This window comes from Carettochelys insculpta, chromosome 5, assembly GCF_033958435.1.
Source record: "Carettochelys insculpta isolate YL-2023 chromosome 5, ASM3395843v1, whole genome shotgun sequence".
Classification (NCBI taxonomy): domain Eukaryota; kingdom Metazoa; phylum Chordata; order Testudines; family Carettochelyidae; genus Carettochelys; species Carettochelys insculpta.
This window is the reverse complement of record NC_134141.1, coordinates 92,127,205-92,147,896: the sequence shown is the minus strand read 5'-3', so window position 1 is coordinate 92,147,896 and position 20,692 is coordinate 92,127,205. Positions and strand designations below refer to the sequence as shown.

General features: G+C 41.8%; 2 protein-coding genes across 7 annotated transcripts in view; both read left to right on the top strand.

Moving 5' to 3' along the window:
* IPO11 (importin 11) overlaps positions 1-20,692 on the top strand; it is a 220,166-nt gene that overhangs the window by 151,294 nt on the left and 48,180 nt on the right. The window lies entirely within an intron of this gene.
* LRRC70 (leucine rich repeat containing 70) lies at positions 10,894-14,314 on the top strand. 3 transcript variants are annotated; one of them, XM_074995529.1, is made up of 2 exons: positions 10,894-10,938; positions 11,633-14,314. In XM_074995529.1, exon 2 carries the CDS (start codon positions 11,647-11,649, stop codon positions 13,570-13,572), a length of 1,926 nt encoding a protein of 641 aa, XP_074851630.1. In that variant the 5' UTR covers positions 10,894-10,938; positions 11,633-11,646; the 3' UTR covers positions 13,573-14,314. The 3 variants fall into 3 exon arrangements, with proteins under 3 accessions (XP_074851630.1, XP_074851629.1, XP_074851631.1); XM_074995528.1 differs by having other exon boundaries at positions 10,911-11,060; XM_074995530.1 differs by having other exon boundaries at positions 10,934-11,004.

Here is a 20,692-nt window from a genome sequence, read left to right as displayed (position 1 = left end):
GACAGTCTGGCCTGTTAGCCTTCTAGCTGTACTTTCTGCTTCTCAGGGTCACGATAAGCCAGCATATTTGGGCCTCAATGAGGGCATCAAAGACTGTGCTGTCAGCAGCCATTTCCGTGCCCTGTGTGCTCCTCAGTGGGGGGGGGCAAAGAGCAAGCTGGCTTGTAAGGGGGAGACTCTGTCTGGCTACAATTAGAAAAAAGGGAAAGCTTGTTCATCTTGCTATTTGGGAGTAAAATATGTTTCGTATTTCTGCATAATAAGTGTGTAATTGTGAGTGATATTTTTAGCAAATTTAAATGATGGCTTTACTTACAGATATTTACTTTTATAGTTGGAATGTACTATTTTTACAAATCAAATCAATAGGATAGCATCATAATTTTACTGTGGATTTTATGATGTTAGATAAAAAGATCAGTTTGTAGAGTTACTAGGTTTTTAACTATTGGTTTTAATTTGTGAAAGGTTATTAACTTAATAAAATATATTCACCTGTTGAAAAGGTATTAATATTTTGTTAAAAGCCTCAGAGGGCTCTTATGAAGATGTTTTTTTCCATTTGGATTCATCATTGCTTGCCAGTGATCAAAAATAATGATCAGCTGTTTAATGTCCTGTTCACATAATGAACGGTTCACACAAAAACCATTTTTTTAAATAGAAGAATCTAAATCTTTCAATATAGTACCGAAGCATATTTTATTTATGGGAGAGAAAGTAACATTTTTGAAGTGTTGAGATACCAATTGAAAGTTGCTTTGGAAATGTTCCAGGGAATGCTGCTTATTTTATGTTGCAACTGTACCTAGAAGCATACAAGTTAGGATCCCATTGTGCTCTGCTCCGTACAGTTATGGAGTAGGCAAGTGAGCCAGGTTAAGAGTATGTCATCTGAACAGACAAATGACGGGTGGGGAAAACAACGGTATAGAGAGGAGATATAGTGGGTTGCTCAAGAGAGCTGCAGGATTTTGAGGATTTTATTTGAAATTGGTTCATTTAAAGCGGCATAGTTTCTTTAACATTTTCAGTTAATTATCAGAATTTTTTGCAATTGATTGTATTTATCAGGCATATGGAACCTTTTTAGGCCAGGGGCCACGGACCCACAGAAGAATCAGTTGAGGGCCACGTAAAAAAAAAGAGAAGAAAAAAAACTCACACAAAATCCTCAGTGATGTGGCCCCTGACTAAGACACTACGCTCCCCCCTCACACTCCAGCACCACGGGCAGGAGGGTGGAGAAGGAGGAACTGTGGTTCAGGGCTTCCCCCCAGCCGGATTAACTCTTCTGGGTGCCTAGAGTGGGACCAAAAATGTGGGAGTTCTGGGTTCAGTTTGCCAAAAGGGCCTGATGGAGAGCAGATGTGGGGTCTGGGTGGGAAGGAGGGTGAAAGAGTGGGCTGGGAGTGGATGTTATGGGTCTGAGAAGGAGGGAAGGTAGGAGCGGAAAAGGCTAAGGGTGGGAGAGAGGGTACAGAAGCAGGCTGCAGGTGGGTGGTCTGTGAGAGAGAGGGTGCAGGACAGGGCTACAGGTGGGAGGTCTGGCGGGAGACGGTGCAGGAATCGGCTAAGTGTGGGAAAGAGGGAGGGTGCAGGAACAAGCTAAGGGTGGGAGAGAGGAAAGGTGCAGGAACAGGCTAAGTAGGAGGGAGGGGGCAGGAATGAGCTGGAGGTGAGGCCTGGGTGGGAGGCAGGTTCATTAGTGGGCTGAAGTTGAGGGTTTGGGTGGGAGGGGTAGTGCAGGAAGAGGTTGAGTGTGGGGTCTGGGCGGGAGGGAGTGCAAGATCAGGGTGGGGTCATCTGGGCAGGAGCAGCCTGGGGGTGAGGGCACTTACTTGCATGCACTGCTGCTGCCCCTTCCCCTGGCTGGGGAAATGGCAGCGTTGGGGAAAAACCTTTCCAGGACATTTTTTCCTCCAAACACTGCCAGGCACCACTCCCTCCCCCAGTCCCTGTCCCCCCCACTGGTCTGATTGCTTAGAATTCTGGCCAAGGAGAACAACATTCCAGCTGCAGAAAAAGAGAAGCCGCAGCAATGTTGCTTCCTGCCCTCCTGCATGTGCCCCAACCCCAGCTTGCCTGGCTCCAGCCCTTGAGGTTCATGGGCATCCCGCCCCACCATGGGTAGGATACTGGGGAGGGGAGTCCTGAGCTATGATGTCCAGATCCAGGCAAGTTGTGGACCCGATCTGGACCACAGGCTGGGGGTTCCCCACCCTGGTATACATTATTGGAATTACTTTGTGTGGGAAGAGCTTTTGCATGGATGTTACCCTATTGTTGTGTTATGTGTATTTGTATTATTATAGCATCAAGAAGCCTTAGTCATAGACTAGGACCCTTGAAAGTGGTGATGTTTACAGATCAAAGGAGGGTAATGTGCGTATTGAGAGGGCCAGAAAGAAGGGCAGGAAATGAAGACCTGTGCACTATTTTTAACTGTCTGAACCGAAAGAAAAAAGCAACCATTAGAAATTAACTGGTGAGAAAAGATGGAATTTCTGGAAATAACCTAGATGTGATGTGCAAGAGAGAGGGAGGAGTTGAAGATAGCTGACAGATTTGGTGTCTTCTAAGTTCAAACTGATTACATGATATCCATCGGTTGTGGATGCATAAGGGGGGAGAGAGAGAGAGCAAAAGAAGAAAAATCAATTGGTGAGTTAACAGCATATTGATGGAGGGTGGTTAGATTTCTGTGAATTGTTGAGATCTATCTGGCGTTCGACAGAGCAGGAAAAAATTGTTGAAGGAAACATTGAACAAATCACGACTGTATCTTGGGGTGGTTGCGATTGATGGTGTCAACAGCAGAGGGGTCCAGGAGATTGAGGATGGTATACAGACACTGAAATTCAACCTTAAATTTTATGCTAAGATCTTGACAGTGTCTTTCAGCTGAAACCACAATTGTATACTATTTTACAGTGTTACATTATTTGTCATAAAAGATAGGAAAAATGTAATACTGGCGTAAGCAACGTTGACTCTGCAAGTTAGAAGCTTCGCTCAGTGTGTTTTCCTGTCTGGCATGCTTAAATTTACAAAGGGAAAAAGATCAGTTGAGCTTTTGCAAGTTCAAAAGAATAATTGTAATGATAGGACTTTTTCATCTGTTGTGTGCAATTTAATGTGTAATTTGTAATAATTATAGGTTTGGGTTTATTCTTTAAAAATCCACTTTGATAAGATCTTTAATGTTTTCTGAATAAACTGGAGATGGATCAGTTCAATTCAGTTGCATATTTTCCTGTTATGCATAAATTGATATTCTGTATTGGTTAATATTCATAGCTTTAATTATATTTGCTTTAATCTAACACAGGTTGGCGGGTAGAGATGACATACAGGTGGCTTGGAAAGATTGCCATTGATGGAACATTTGTGTATTCACAGCCTGCATCTGTAGACCAAAAATTGTTGAAGGAAACGTTAAACAAATAATGACTGTCTCTTGGGGTGGTTGCGATTGATGGTGTCAGCAGCAGAGGGGTCCAGGAGATTGAGGATGATATACAGACACTGAAATTTAACCTGAAATTTTATGCTTTTCCCACAAAAGCTCATGCTCCAATAAATCTGTTAGTCTAGAAGGTGCCACAGGACTTCTCATTGTTTTTGCTGATACAGACTAACATGGCCAGCCCTCTGATACAAGTATTATGCAATTTATATGTATTGTTTATGCCTTCTTACATTAATTTTTAACATGTTAAATGCAAGGGCATTAGTAATTATTATGCAGCTATAATGTAAGTATATTTAGATGAACGTTATCACAGCTTTCAAAATAAATTTTATTTATTAGCATATAAGACTTAGCTTTTCCACTTACTACTGATGAAAGTGATCAGTAATAAGTGGAACTGCAGTGATCTAGCACCCCATTATTTTAAATAATTCTTTTAAAAGTTGCAGGGGAGAGTATTTATCAAAGTGTGGTTTTCAGCTACTTATGAACGTTATTCCTTAAGAGCGACCCAAGATTTTGAAAAGCAGGTATTTGAATTGTTTGATAATTTGTACACCAAACTGACTGTGGGTATTTTGTCCATCTTCCCCCCGCCGGACTTTATTTCCTAAGTAATGAGTTATTATCTAATACTGTTACAGTACAATAACTGCTGTGGTCGCACCTAGCAGCTCCACCGAAGATCAGGGCTCCCCCCTGCCACCTCAGCCATTACAGAAAGGATGTGGATGCTATAAAGGCCAGCTGATGGTAACAAGAATTATTAAGGGGTCTGGAGCATGTGACTTATGAGGAGAAGCTGAAGGATTTATTTATTTTACAGAGGAGTGAGAGGGGATCTGATAGCAGCTTTCCACTACCTGAAGGAGGGTTGGAAAGAGAGATGGATGTTCTCAGTGGTGACAGATGACAGGAGGAGGAGCAATGGTCTCAAGTTGCAGTGGGGAAGATCTAAATTGGATTTTAGGAAAAATTATTTCACTAGGAGAGTGGTGAAGCTCTGACATAGATTACCTAGAGAGGTGGAGAATCTCCTTCCCTAGAGGTCTGTAAGTCCTGGCTTGACAAAGTGCTGCCCGTGATGATTTAAGTGGGATTGGTCCTGCTTTTAATAAGGGGTTGGACTCGATTGCAAGTGCTTGAAGAAGAAATAGTTAATTAATAAGATAAAGCAATTACTGTTTTCAAGATGTATTTTCCATAAATATTCAATAACCTACCATTCTGTCCCACTACTGTGAAGTCCTTTAACACTTGGATTCTGTTTTGGTAAGTGAACTAGGGGAACAGATAGGGTTGTCCCTGTGTTGATACTCTCTAATGGGGATTTCTGCAGTGCACTTAAGTGGAATTTAGAAAGTAAAAACCCAAAAGGGGGTTATGTCTTACCTGTAAAATAGATTTTTTTATTAGTTATATGCATAATAAGGTAATTTCAGACAGTAATGTATGGATTTCTTTTAAAGGAAACAAGTCAGTGTTTGGTTTTAATGTACAAAAAAGCCACAGCATGCATTTTAGGGATGTGTCCTAATTTTGGCTTCCCTAAAACTTTGTGTTGGCACCTGTGATTACAAAACAGCTTTCAGGACTAGCACGCTAGATTGAAGGATAATCAGGGCAAGTACTGAACTCCTTATGGTGCCATATACGTAATATTTTCTAACATGAGAAATAAATTTGAATGAAATCAAACTCTAGAGTGTGAAATCAGAGTAATTACTTCGGCAATAATAATTAAACCGTGGTTCATTTTGTTGGGATGAAAGGCCAGGTATGCAGAATTAATTTTGCCTTGCAATCCTATCCAATTATATGTCCAAGAGATACTCAGTAAGAAAGCTTTTATAAGTTGAACATTAAAAATGTAGGCTTTTGGCTCTTTGTAATATTTGATGCTGTTTTAGGCCCAGATCTTGCAAATGACGCTGTATGGTTGAGGTGTTGCGGCCACACATTATCATTTACATGCTTAAGGCTTTCATGTGTACGTGATATTTGCGGTGTTCTGTATGTGAATTAGTTCTAACTTTTTTCATGTACATAGACAAAAAACATACATCATTGTTATTCAGTATTTACCATGTACGCTAAGAAAATTCCCACTTTTTGGGCTTACTAAGGATCTGTCAATAACATTCTGTGGAGCTGGAAAGCTTTTCTTCTGTCCCATTTGCAGCATTGCTAAGGGTTATGCAAAAGGGTGACAAGCCCCAGGAAACAAAAACTTCGTATGGATGGGAATAGAAGTTGAAAATCTCAGGTCAGATTCTCTGAGGATGTTACTCTGTTAAAGTAATGGAAAGAACTTGGCCTCAGAATTTACCTTCTTCAAAGAAATGCCTATAGATTTATGAAGGAAACAAGCAGAAAAGATGATAAATCAACCCTTTAAACATCCATATACATTTACTGTAAATGTATATGTAGCATAAGCTTAATCAAATGAATGATGCCGTTTGGAGCAGAGTTTAAACTAGCTGGAAGTTATTTCCATGTCAGCATTTTTCTGCCAACAATACCTACTTATTATAGGGGAATCTGGTCGAAACACCTGTAGTTAAAATTTTTCCATTATAAGATATATGTTCAACATATGTATAAACTTGCCAAATTTAGGGCTCAGTTTTTGCCTGCCAGATGATTTTTGATAATGTTTTAGCAAAAACAGTTCAGTGGTTTCTAAGAATAAAGTTAAGAAAAGCATGGGGTTTTTTGCCTGTGTTGAATTTTTTTAAAACCATTTTGTTGAGAAGCTTTAGTGCATTAAAGTAATAATTGGACTACACACAGGACATCCCCCAAAGAGGGACTGAGCATCCTCTACTCTGGGGATTCAGAGACTGATCAGGACTTTTTCTAGAATTGCTCATTCCAGTGGCCAACAGCAGCCATGTACCAGGTGTTAGAATTGAGTGTAGAGAGACTGTCTCTTCTATGCTATAAATTCTCTTTTCTTACCTCCATGGCAGCAAGGAGGTGAAGGAGAAAGCAGCCTGAGGCCAGGTCTATGCTTGATCTGAAAGTCAATTTCAGATAAGCAGTTCTAGCTACAGCAGTTGCGTAACTAGAATCGATATATCAGAAATCGAATTATGTGACTGTGTTTGCTAAGGAAGGTTGATGGGAGCATTTCTTCTGTTGAACTCCCTTACTCATTGTGATACCAAGGAGTACAGGGATTGACTGCGACCCCCAGAAAGATCAATTTTGCATGTCTTTACCAGACATGTGAAATCGAACTCCGGAAGAAGGAATCCTGGGTCAATCCTCCCAGAAGTGTAGACAAGCCCTCACTAGAATGTAGAGGCATGGGAAGATAAAGGGCACGGGAGAGGGGGACAGGAAGTAGAAGCCAGAAAAGGGATAGGAGGAGTCTGGGTCCAGAAACAGAAGGATTCAGAAATGCTAGAGGATAGGCCCAACTACAACCTCAAACAGATTTGTATTATCAAATGAGGGGGGAAAAGAAATAGTTCTTTGAGTGTTTGCTCATGTCCATTCAGTGCAGATGTGAGTGTTCACCGCATGCACCAGTGTGAGAACAATTTCCCGTAGCAATAGCCATAAAGAACTGGCTCAGATGCTCCCTGGAGTAGTATCTCCAGCCCCCATCCACCCTCCATTTCTTCTTGCTGCCAGTAAGCGTGTTCATCTCAGGCTAGCTGTTGCTCCCTTTTCCAACTTGTTGGACTCTATTTTCTTTTTAAATAGTTTTCATTGTTATTTGGTTTACTGTTATCAGTTACTTAGGGTCCCCATTCCCAGCCTTTGAGTCATGTCACAGTTGTAATTGTCCCATGCCAGTGAGTAAGTTCACACACACACACCACGAGTGTTTCTGGTTCTTTGGCAAGGTACACGTTAGTGATGAGGTCCATATTTGCAGATCATTTAAAGCCTTGCACACAAAAAGAGAGGGACATTCATCTTAAGGCTCTCTTAATGTAATCTGGTGTGGACAGTTGACTGCACTGAGCACCAGTGCATCAGAGCACAGAACTCTTCCAGTGCCACCAGCCTCCTCTCTGGTTTCGTGTAAGCCCAGGCAGGGCAGGGGCTGATCTCTGGGGCCTAAGAAGGATAAGATAAGAGTACTGCTGACCCTTCTGCTCTGGCCCAGGCGACTTCTCAGTCCCCCTCAGAGCGTGGTCTCCATCTTGATCTCCTGCTTCCTCTCAGATTGTTGTTGAACTGCTCTAGGGGCCATCAATGCCAGAGGCCATGCAAGAGGCCCGGGATATCATGTTGATTCTGTTGCCACCCACACCTGTAATTGCTGGACCATGCCATAAGGGAAAGCCTGCCATGGAACTGCCGCAATCTCCCCAAAGGAGGTGTTCCCTCTTGGTTAGAATATCTTAGGTCTCACCTTCACATGGCAAGAGCTGCAGAGCATGCAGCCCAGCTCAATACCCAGCAGGATCCAGGGCCAGTCATGCTTGGAGATGTATATGGCCAAGTGGACTACATTTGCAGTGTTGGACGAGCAGAGAGGTCTCTCACACTGGAGGAGGCTCCTATTCAGGCCATCTTGATTATCTTCTCTACTTGAAGGAGGAAGGCCTGATGCTTGCATATGTCAAACTGCACCTGGCAGTGATCTTGGCCTTCCATTCACCAATGCAAGGCCAGTCTGCTTTCAAATGACATGATGGTCTGATTCCTGAGAGGTGTTGAGTGTCTCTTCCCACATGCATGGCCTCCTGTTCTCCAGTGGGACCTTAATCTAGTTCTCTCCAGTTTACTGGACCACCCTTTGAGCCCATGGCCCCTACATGTTCCCTTCTTCAACTGTCTCAGAAGATGGCCTTTCTGGTGGCAATTATGTCAGCTAGGAGGATCTTGAACTGTGTGCCTTGAGTTTGGAGTCACCTTACATTGTCTTCTTCAAAGACAAGTTCCAGCTACAACCACACCTTGACTTCCTACTGAACATGGTCTCAGTCTTTTATACATAGGTCAGGACATCTTTTTTCCAGTCTTCTTCCTGAAACTTCTTGCAACCAATGAGATGTGACTTCAGGGCCCTTACTTTCTACATCAACAGAACAAAGCTGTTCCTTAAGTTGCTACAGTTGTTTATCGCATACACTGAGAAGATGAAAGGGATCCCAGTATCCACACAAAGGATTTCCAGTTGGATAAACTCATGCATTTGGACATGCTACAAACTGGCAGGTACTCAGCCACCCTTGCTCATCAAGGCCCCTTCGAACAAAGCACAGGCCTCCTTTTCAGCCTTCTCTTCTAATGTTCCTATCAAGGAGATTTGCAAGCATGGAACATAGTCCTTGGTAAACACCTTTGCTACACATTGTGCCCTGATGCAAAAAGCCTGGGAAGATGCAGCCTTTGGAAGAGCTATGTCACAGACAGCATATCAGTGAACTCCTCCCACCTCTTCAGATACTGCTTGCAGTCACGTATGTTGAACGGACATGAGCAAACATTTGAAGAAGAAAAGACAGTTACCCTATGTCCTTAAAGATGTGTCGCTCATGTTAATTCAACATCGTACCCTCCCTCCCCACTGTTGCAGTTTTCCTGCAAGAAGGACCTGAGGATGTAGGGGGTACAGAGGCAACTATGAAGTGTGGCATATGCATGCCACTCCAGGGGGCACCTGAGCTGGCTCCCATTTGGAAAAATCTTACTGCACCTATGCATGTGGTGAGCACACACACCTATGTTGAATGGATGTCTGCAACACATCTTGAAGAAAGCAGGTTATGGAAACCAATATCTGTCTTTTATTAGATAACCATTCAAAGAGTGCTATTCTTCTCATGCACTGGAATAGCCAGGACCCTGTAGAAAAAATAGTACACAATTGTGTAAATAGTGATTATCTTAATGAAAATGGACAAGGGAGCCAAATAAAGGTTCAACAGGCAACCATAGTTGTGATAAGTGTCTAATTGTTGAGTGTTTAACTTAGCAACTTCAGTGTTCTTAGCACAGTGTTTTTATGTGTAATATGCGTGCTCAGTAAGGACAGACTCTTCAGAGATTTTAGGTGCCAAGCTATACCATGTCTCCGCTAACTGTGTGAGGTGAGTTTTTTCAGAGGCTTATAACTTGGTCAAATTTAAATGGATTTTCAACCAGAATGGAGCACACACATCTCTGATCCAAAGCCATCATTAGCCTTCCCTTCCTATCCTAAGTCCCTTTTCCAAAGCATGCAGTCCTTCATATCCTCAAAGAAAGTTACCAGGGTCCTTTGATATGAACAAAACAATGTGCTTATCCCTAACCTCATTCTTGAAAATGGCTCAACTGTTTTAACTGAACATTTTCCCCAGAAGAGTTTAGTATCAGGCAAATACTCAGCATGGAAAATTTCAGTCATAACATCTGCAGTTTGGAAAAGTTATAAGCAGCTGTATTGGAGTCTTATGGTGGGAAGTGTCAGCCTTAGTATCAGTGGTATTACAAGTGCTGCTTATAAAAGGGATGACTGTTGGAATATAAAAAGCTATATGTGAGATATGCTACAAATTCTACATAACTACAAAACTGTGTTTTAAGAGCAGAATGAAAATAACTTCTCAGGTTAAAGCTGCAGGAAGATTTTATGGTATCGTTAATTTTGGCTGGAACATAGGTGCAGAGATTTCCCCTCTTATAGAAATTATCACAAGATCTTTTAATTAGCACAAGACTTCACAGCCTCTGTTTTTATATCTCCCAAAGATGATGGGTAGTATTTTCAAAAGCGTGGAAGTGATGTAGGAGCACAAGGCCAATTGAAAGTCATTTTCATGCCTCTGAAGATTTCATCCAATGCCTCCACCAACACAATGGCAAATTATAAGCTGAATCAAGTTTTAAAAAATGGCTCAGAAGATGTATTATTTTCTAGTTTGACCACATGATTTCTGACGCCATCTAAGATTTCATTTATCTTCTGTTCAGATCCTGACCAAACCTGATTTTACTTAATTTGTGAGAGCTCATGAGCTTACAGCCAAAGTTCCCCTTCACAGATTACTTATTTACTTGGCAAGAATATATTAATTGCGTTGTCTGCATTAGAATCAACTTTTCTATGTCGTTAAACAGCTGTATAGATTCTTAAAATGATTTGTTTCTGTTTATGAATAAATGCTTTTACATTTATGACATGTTCTATCGCAGTTGATATATTTTATCCTTTAATATTTAGATCTAGCTAGCCATCTGGCAACTCTTATTTTGCAGCAATTTTTTTTTAAAATAAAGCCTATAGAGATTGTAACAGCTTATGTACTCCAACAAATGGATTTAATTCTGGGGTTTTTTTAGAATAAATAGCCTAGATTTCCTTTCCAAAAATACTTTAGAAGCACAGATGAAAATGCTTCCTGTCTCACTATTTCCTGTATCCATGGTAACCTCTCTTTAGCCACTCACTGTGGAAGAGCCTAAGGGAAGAATGTTTCCTGAGTGAACAGTTGCAAAACCTAAGGCAAAATGTGAGCGCTCTAATAATCTGGAATGTTGCTGAGAAAAGTCTTACAGCAAGTCTAAAAAGTAAACTTGTAAGTCCAGTTAACTGCATCACAAGCCAACTGATAATGTGAAATTTTGATTTGGGGTAAGACTTTTTTTTTTATTAACATTTTGAACTTAATTTGGCTCATTTACAACTAAAATTCAAAAGGGGAATGAAAGGTTATTGATGAAAAGAAAATTGTTTCAATTAATTAAAAGTCAGTATTGCTTCATGAATGCCTGTGAAGCTTTAAAACAAGGCATTTTCAAATATATTACAATAAAGAACAGGATTTACAGTGTGTTGAATTTACTGAAAGCCATTGTTATGACAGAATTAGTTGCTTTTAAATTGTCACTAATTAAATATATTTCACGTAGTTTGGCAAGCACATTCATTTTACTGTTCCTTTACTCTATTTTTATGCCCTTTTAGTATAGGATAATTGCCCAAGAAACAGTTTAACCTTTATGATGGTTATTTAGTGTAAAAAGGGAAAAGATATAAAACAAAGTATTTAAAAGTACTATTTGTTCATTTACATGGCATATTATCAGAAGATATCACAAATATCACAGAGTTGCATCTGCTTTTCTAAAAAAATGCCAATAGAATCTTAGAACTTTAAATGAGCATTATTTACAAGGTTGTTTTTTGTTTGTTTTAATCTCTAGTAGCTAAGTCAGAGATGACTGGGAAAACCAAAGACAGGGATGTGTGTGGACTTCAAAGTTCTGTACCTTGCACAGGAGTATACCTGCACATCCTTAACTGTTTTGTTTTGCTGCTGCTACAGAAAGAGATACTTGGCTGTCCATCAGTCTGCCAACGCTGCACCGAAAAACAAGTTAACTGTCGTAACTTAGGTCTTTCAAGCATTCCAAAGGACTTTCCAAAAAGTACAGTTCTTGTATACCTCAGTGGGAATAATATCTCACATGTAATTCCAAATGAATTAACTGGTCTTCAGAAGCTTGCTGTGCTCTTTTTGGATAATTCCAGCATTTCATATGTGTATCCCAAGGCTTTTGTTGAACTTAGTAAACTGTGCTACTTACATCTAAATAATAATCGCATAAAACGTTTGGATCCAGGAATCTTTGAAGGGCTTTCAGGTCTTCATTGTTTATACCTTCACAATAATCAAATATCTTTTGTTCCTAGAGGATTATTTAGTGGTCTGATTTCAGTTCGACACTTAACTCTTGAAAGAAATCACCTCAGTATCCTTGGAAGTGGCACTTTCTTGGGAATGGTTAGTCTTCAGACGCTTAATCTAGCCAACAATAAGATTTCACGGATTTCAGACACAGCATTTCATGACCTTGGAAACCTTGTGTATTTGTACCTTGAAGGTAATAATTTAACACGTGTGCCATCAAAGGCCATTGGAATATTTAAAAATCTAGAAAAACTTTCCTTGTCTCACAACCCTCTTGGGTCATTACATCCTTTTGCATTTAAAGGACTTGATAGACTTCAATATCTGTCTTTAAAAGGTGCAAAACTAAAAAACATTATCATGAATGGATTTGCTGGATTAAATAACCTTAAACAGTTAATTTTAAGTGGTAATGATTTAGAACATGTAAATTCCAACACCTTTGGTTTGTTGCGGAATTTAATGTACCTGCAACTAGAAAAAAATAAAATAGTTAGTATCGATGATAATACATTTGAGAAAATGGGAACTTCTTTGAAGGTTCTTAATTTAGCATCTAATAATCTTACCAATTTGCAGCCTAAAGTGCTCAAGCCTTTGGTTTCATTAACACATCTGCAGGCAAACAACAATCCTTGGAACTGTACCTGCAAACTGTATGGGCTACGTAACTGGCTAGCAGCATCTTCCGTCTCTGTCAAAATCCATTGTCAAAATCCCCTGAGTATGCGTGGTAGGCTTTTGCATTATGTTAAATGGACTGAATTTACAGACTGTGATGTTAGTATCACTAATCCAGAAACAGCCTGGAGTGTAGCAACTGTGGGAATCCAACATAGCACCACCACTTTAGTTGTGGCTTCACATACGTTGACCACATATGATACACTTATACATTTGAAAAACACTACCACTAAACATGTTACTTTCCGGGAGGGAACTCCAACCCCATCTGCCAGTCGATTTCTTTATGAAGAATATGCTGCTGGAAGTCCATCAGAAGCAACGACAATGTTACCAGTTTTACCAGTGGAAACAGCTATCCAGATTGTACCAGTTAACTTGACCATGGAACAGAAAAGTGTATTTCCTTCAGATGCTGCATCTATATCCTTAAAAACATCTCTAATCTGTACACAGCAGGTGGAGAAACTGAATCAGGCATTTGACATTTTATTAGTCTTTTTCATTTTGGCTTGTGCTGTGATCCTGTTTTTAATCTATAAAATCATCCAGTTTAGACAGAAGCTGAAGATGCTGGGAGACTCAGGGGAAAAGGGAATAGAGTACTATAGTTTTTACCAAGCTGGTAGATACAATGTAACTGACCCAGTTCAGTCCCTACCTCAAAATCCAATGAGAAGTTCAGAATTGGACCAAATTAACCTTTTCAAACGAACAGTGCCTGAAAGTCAAGCACAGGTCATCTTGTTTGAGCATTCAGCATTATAACTTACTTATCTAGACTTTTGATGGTGAAACTATTGTGGCTTGAAATGTCAAGAAATTGAGTGTATTAAGTTCTCATAAAATGAAGTTTCTCTGTTTTGATCAACTGGTTGATGCTTTTGTGGAGACTGATGTAATTTGGAATTGATATTTTGATTGTTACTCCAAATGTCACTAATTTTCTTAACTGTTAATAGCTATGTTGTCGTTGACTCTTAAGCCTGTATTATAGATAAATCTCATTCAATTCTGTCTCCATTTGAGGGAGACCTTCATTTAAAACTCCTGTCTCTAAAAACGAGTGTTCTTCCTGTGTGAAAAGCTAAAGATGTGCCTTTAAATGGTTTTGTTCCCTTCAAATTGTCGCGGGGAATTGTTAACCTCTTACGGCCCGCTCTGAGCCGCCCGGTTAGTGCGACCGGATTGCGAGGCTCCCCGCTCTAGTCATCCGGATCCTCGAGGACCTAAGGTGTGTAGGAGAGACAGTGGAGGCATGGTGACATTAGACCACCCCGCCCCTCTGCAGACTGCCCCACCCCCCACCAGCGAGAGGACCAGGGGTTATGTACGTACCCTCCCACTTTAAGATGTAACCCCCCTGGCAGGCAGTGGCTAGCTCCAGGGATGAAGGTGAAACGAGGAGGCTTAGGGTGAACCTATTATTCTATTTATTAACAAAGCCAGCAACAGGCGAACAAACAACACCACGTATAAAATAAACACATAAGACAGTTCATAATAACGATGTCGTATATAAACTCTACACTCTAATAAACACTTACTAATATTAGCAAAACTTCCATAGAGGCAACCTGTGTAGTACTCTTTATTTAACCGGAAGGCAAAGTAAGATGGTTAGGAAAAAGTGTTAAGGAAAAGGGTAAAGGGTGTTTCTGAAAGTTTAGCTCCAAGCGGGGAAAGAGCACTACTCCTTCCCCAGTACGCTCAGGCCGGGTCGCTACTCCGGCCGACACTGTGGACCTTAAGGCTCTGCCTGTGAGGCCCTTATACTAACTGGGAGTTTGCCACAGCCCCACCCAGTTAGTGCTTGGAGATTATGGGGTAGATTGGGTGCAGGGTTTACTCAGGAACCAGGAGGCTATGCCTTCACCGTGACGACCCACCTGCACAGTGGTAAGTATAACTATTAAGTATTAAATAACTAATTCTACAACTATATAACTACTCTAAATTATAGACTATTAACTATTAATACAAGTGTACAGCTGTAAGTGTCTATGTTCGGGTGATCAAGCCTGGCCCTAGGGTCGGGCCCCGGGTACAGCCCTTCCCTGGCGCTGGAAAAGGCGCGGCAGAGACGTGACCCCTGCCCCCCTATTAGGGGACCCGGTACCCAAAACAATAAGACTATTTTTCAGTAAAGTGTCTAAATTGGTGATGGTTCCAAGCTATGCTACGGGCCTGCAAATAGATTACGTGTCTTGTCTGGTGAATGGAGGTCTCGTCCAGGAAAATATGTCTTGTCCGGTGAGATGGTCCAGGTAGGCACAGCAGACGCAGATGCTGGGGAGCGTTGATGGTATCAATTGCCGGGTCCCTGGTTACGTCACCGGGTATGCAGTACCCCCACCAGAGTGGGGGCCAGTTCGCCACCCGATGACTTGGCCAAAGGATCCGCTTGCTGCTCCCCAGCGCAATGCGCTGCTGGCTAGTCTTGAGGTGTGCTGGGGCGCTGGTGCCGCTTCTGCACCGGTGGGCTCCTGAGGTGAGCCGGTTACTGCGGTGTTTTCCTGCTCCCGGCTGGCGCCACCTGAAGGGCAGGCACCGTAGTGATTTCAAGCTCTTTGGCAGGTGCCACCTGAAGGGCAGTCACCGTAGTGATTTCAGCTCAGGCCTTTTGGCTGTTTAAGCCTGGCCTTGGAGTCCAGCAGACACCACTAGGTGGCCACGCTCCTCCGTGCGAGGTAACAGGGTCTAGCCTGAGTCCCTCAGGGCCGCTGAATGGACTGCGGCTCCTGAATTTATAGAGGGATCTCATAAATATTCATTACATGATTTACATACTGTAGGTTCTATGCAGGTGTTTTCAAATAGGTCCTCCTCTCGGCCAAAGGTACTGGAAGGTTTTACCTGGGGCCAATCAGAGGGGCTCCATTTTGAACCTGCAGTCATGAATAATTCATGAGTTCAGGTTACGGGGGAAACCAACTGACTCAGAGTGACCGTTGCAGGGGCTGCTAAATGGTAGCCTGTGTAACTTTAGATTTTTCATGTACCTGTATTGATGTTTAATGGCCAAAGCCTTGTTTCCCCGGCCCACAGGGACGATAATGCCCAAGGGATAAAATCCCTGACACAAATATTTATTAAGTTATTCATGGCAGCAACATAAAACAGCTTGTAAAAAAGTACCTAAAACTGATTGTGATTATTGTTCATCATGAAAGTGAAATATTTGTGTGAGGAAACGGTTCTCTGAGAGAATTCCTTAGTATCGGAAGAGCAATTTGTTATGACTATGTAAAAGGGAGCAGAAAGCAGAACTGATGAGCATTCCTTTTCATTTAATTTGGATTACGTTAAATCTTCTTAGACTCAGGCAAAACCAAATAAAAAAACTATACATTAATTTATCTAAATAGAAAATATACTTTGCTAATTGAGTGATTTATCTATTGTATGTGTAGCAAAACTATGTGTAGTATAATTGATTACCCATATTATCTATCCAAAAGTTATAGTTATCTGAATCCACAGTGCCCCCCCTTAGTTAATAACATTTCCATTTATCCAAATGCCCAGTTATCCATAAGTTTTACTTATTCTCCAAGCATAGGTAACATATGGCTAAGTCTAGAGGAAGCTCTGTCTCTTTAAAGTCTGTCTCAGTGGTGTAGCCATGAGTGGGGCGGTTGGGTTTTAGCACCCAGGCCCAGACAAATCTCAGTACCAGCCACAGCACTTAAAGTCAGTGAGATGGTGGTGAGATCTCACTTCTTAGCACTAGATAATTTTTTAAAGATTGAACCAGGGTCTAAGGGGCACAGTCTTTTATTAAAGCTGCTGTTACCTCACATCATTCTGCTCATCTCTGCTTTGTCCTCAACAGACTGATATTGTTTGGCAGTTGAGCCTATTAGGTTTTGGCCATAGCCCCCACTCAACAATGGATGAGAGCAGAGCATGTGTCCATCAGTAAAAAAGAAGTAACCAGAGCTAGATTACACTGGATGAAGACGTAGGCTTTACTGATAGGGAAGGGAATGAAGCCTGGGACTGGAGCGGGAGCCTGTTTGTTAGGTCTCAGGACCATTCCTTTGTGCAACTCTCATACAGAAAAGGGGCTCTGCCCCATATCATCTAGTTCTGTTTACCTCTTTCCAATAAGCCCCCCTCTCCCATAGCCAGTCTGCTTCTAGACAACATCTGCCACCCACCAAGGACCATGGAGGGCTTCAGGCACGCTTCTTCCAATGGAGAGGCAGTAAACCAGAGCTGGATGGTAGAATGTCAGAGCCACTTCCCTACTGCCATAACCGACTAGTGGCCAGTCAATCTTTGAGTGGCACTGTGACCTGATGCACAGAGTGCTGCTACTTCAAGTCTCTGTTCTGCTCCCATATGGACACAAGATGCAACCACCTAGTCCTGTGCATGGCTATGCCCCAGTCAGCTCTTCCCCCCAAAAATATATTCGCCACCCTTTTAGGCTCCTGGGTCATTTAGATAAACAGAATGAAACAATTTATTATTTGTTCATGTATGCATATATCGTCTCTCTGTATATCACACTGATTGGAGAATGGGGTTTGAAGAGAAATTCTCCTGTGGGTTCTGAAAAAGGACTCATAACATTCAGCATCAGAGGCCTGGATGATTATTGCTCAATAAGAAGTATTTTTCCATCCCTGAATTAATTGCTTTTTTCTATGAATTTATTAATTCCAGCTTACATATAATTCATCCTCCCATTTAAGATTTTTTTTAGTTAAAAGGTTCAATAGCCTTTGCTGGAGGGGGGGTGTCTGTGTTGAATCACAAGGTGAAATGACTTTGCATCAGCCAGTACCGGCAATCTGGCTCTGAATATCAGGATTCATCTTGAATAAATGTAAATTAGCATTTAATTTGTATTTTTTGTTTGTTTCAGCTATTTATCTTTACTCAGAATATTGTTACATTATGTCTGCCGTTATTGAGGGATGTGTTTTAAACTGTTTTCATTGTCTTTTATTTTGGGACTATATTCATTTGATGATTTCCTCCTCAAAAAATGAGAGTGATTGCCCTTAAAATGGTATAGAAGTTTGTCCCTTCTACTAATTTATTGTCACATTTTCAACTAAGTAATCCAGGTCCCCATTTTTATAGGTGTAATTCTTCATACATAGATATGTGCGCAAAAAACGGGTCATTTATGTATCTAAGCAACCAAATCTACAAGCACATTTGTGCCTGCCATATTGCACCAGTAAATATGGAAAACAGTGTTTGTAAATGTGTTCCCAAATGTGAAATTAATATATATCATTCCACTATAGAGCCAGGTCGTTTAGTGTTGCGCATCCCCTTTTCAGCATGCTGTCAGGAGATTCTGGTCAGTCTGCCTTGGGCACGTCACCATAATGCAATCAGCATCTTCTAAGAGCGTAGAACCAGCGGAGATGTATCATCCTGTTTTCCTCCTGGCAGCACAGGGAACATGTCTGAAAGGACTGTATGTTGGATTGATCTCCAGCAGTAGTTTCAGTTACTCAGGTTACTCTAAACCTGCTGTTGAGGACTGCACCTGTTCACAATAGCCCCAGTACTGGCTGGGTTTGGGCAGGGAGGAGGAAGAAGAATGCAAAAACAGATTTTCCACCACCTTCAGACCTGTGCCCTCAGCCTATGTACTATATATGCCTTGTGACAAATGAATATGTGACCCGTGATCTGGTTGTATCAAATGTGGTGCATCATCAATCATTGTCATTTAATGAGACTTTTCTATTTTAGGTTATCTATTTAAAGTTTAAAAATCACCGCTAATATGCTACTAGAGCAACAGCCTCAGTGGGTCACATGGCCTTATTTCAATCAGTTGGATTGTTTGACATTATAGGACTTTTAAAATTATGTATGCTAAAGAGATGTTAGGTATGATATTCATATGCATTTAGAGAGGAAGAAAGCATAGAAAATGCTTACTGCCTTTAATTCAGACTGAAAATGTACTTTATATAGCATGGTCATTAAAGCTGAAACAAAGCCATCCAACATCCTTGATTTTCTTGCCCCATTGTTCTTACTGTCACATTCTGATTCTTATATAGAATCCATTGATCTGATGGTGTTAAGTTCTTTTGTTGGGTTACTAACAATTACAGAATATGAAGTGTGTGCATTTTTCAAAATTTCTGTCTTTCTAAACAGTCTGGCACTTTGTCTGCCCTTAGTAGTAAGGGACCTAAGTAATCTTTTAGTTAGAGAAATCCATGTGGAATTCTATTGGTGGTGCACATCCACACTTGCCTTGGTGCACATAATAAAATTTATTCTGCCCATGGATGGAAAAATATTAGAGGGGACACTGGCCTTCACAACTTCCTCTGTCAAGGAATTCTACAAGTTGATTGTGTGAAGAAGTATTTCTTTTTATTTGTTTTAAATCAGCCATTTATTCATTTTAATTTAGTTACCCCTAGTTCTTGTGTTATGAGAAGTAAATGACTATTCTTCATTCACTTTGTCCACACCAATCATGATTTTATAGACCTCTCACATAGCACCTTTAGTAAATTCTTTTCCCAGTTGAAAAGTCCCAATCTTACTAATCTCTCCCTCAAATGACAGCCATTCCATACCTATAATCATTTTTATTACCATTTTCTGAACTTCTTCCAATGCCAAGTTACCTTTTTTGAGATGAGGCAGCCACATCTGCACACAATATTCAAGATGTGGGTGTACCATGGATATATCTAAAGACATTATTCTCTATCCCTTTCTTAATGATTCACAGCATTCTGTTTGCTTTTTTGGCTGCTGCTGCACGTTGAGTGGATGTTTTCAGAGAACTCTCCACAGTGATTTCAAAATCTCTCTCGAGTGCTAAAAGCTAATTCTTCTTTGAGTGGTCCACGTGGGTGCTCCACAATAGGTGTTGGGCTTGCCCGGCGCCACAGATCGGAATTCTTCTAGCAGTTTCTATTGGATCGCGCATGCGCCAACGCGCGCCGCTCCCTTGTGCGCGATCTGGTCCCCGCAGTTCCTTCTCAACCGCCATCGGCTGCAGATGGAATCCGCTCTGGCTAAAGCCAGAGACAGATAAGATAGTTGTTTTTTACATGTAGTTCGTTTGTTTTGTCACTATTATACAAAAAAAAAAAAAAAAGAGAGAGAGAGAGAGAAGAGCATATTAGATAGCAGAGAGAAGAGGAATGAAGGAGGGGCGGACAAGAAGTCTGTTAAGCCGTCCCCTGCCCTGAAGGCCGTGAATGGTATTTTGGGTTAGAAAGCACTGATTAGTGGCTAAGTACCCTATTAACAGTAAAGACTCACTGCGATGGCCTTCCTCGGGGTTTAAGAAGTGTGAGTCATGCCGCGAGGCTATGCCGGCCTCAAATGGGCATAGTGAATGCATTCGCTGCCTGGGAGAGTCTCATGTTACCCAGAATTGTTCCCATTGCGCTAAGCTTACAGCCAGGGCTAGGAAGGACAGAGAAATGAGGCTCAACATGATCTTGTTTGATAAGGCTCTCCAGCCTGAACCGCCGGAGAAGCCTCACACAGAAGGGCCCTCTGTGTTGCATAAAAGGAAGGCAGCCTCTTTGACCCCCTCTGTGCAGAAGAGGAGGAAACTCTCCCCGGCTCGATCCTTGCCAGCGGGCCCAGCGAGCAGGACGAGCGGAACGCAGAGCCCCCAGCCGCAAGCTGATGAAAGCGGCAGCGCAGCAGCGCACGTGGCAGAGGCCGAGCCTCCGATTATACAACAGGCAGCACGGAAGGCGCTGTGAGCGCCAACGTGGCAAGCACCGGAATCGGCGGTGCCGCCGCACGTGGCACCGGCTCCCGCAGCACCGACGGCGCAGGGGCACCCGGCACGGAGCCTGCCAGCGCCGGAGGAAGCTACCCACGTGGCACTGACAACGGGGCTGAGATCCCCGGCACTGGAGGGGGC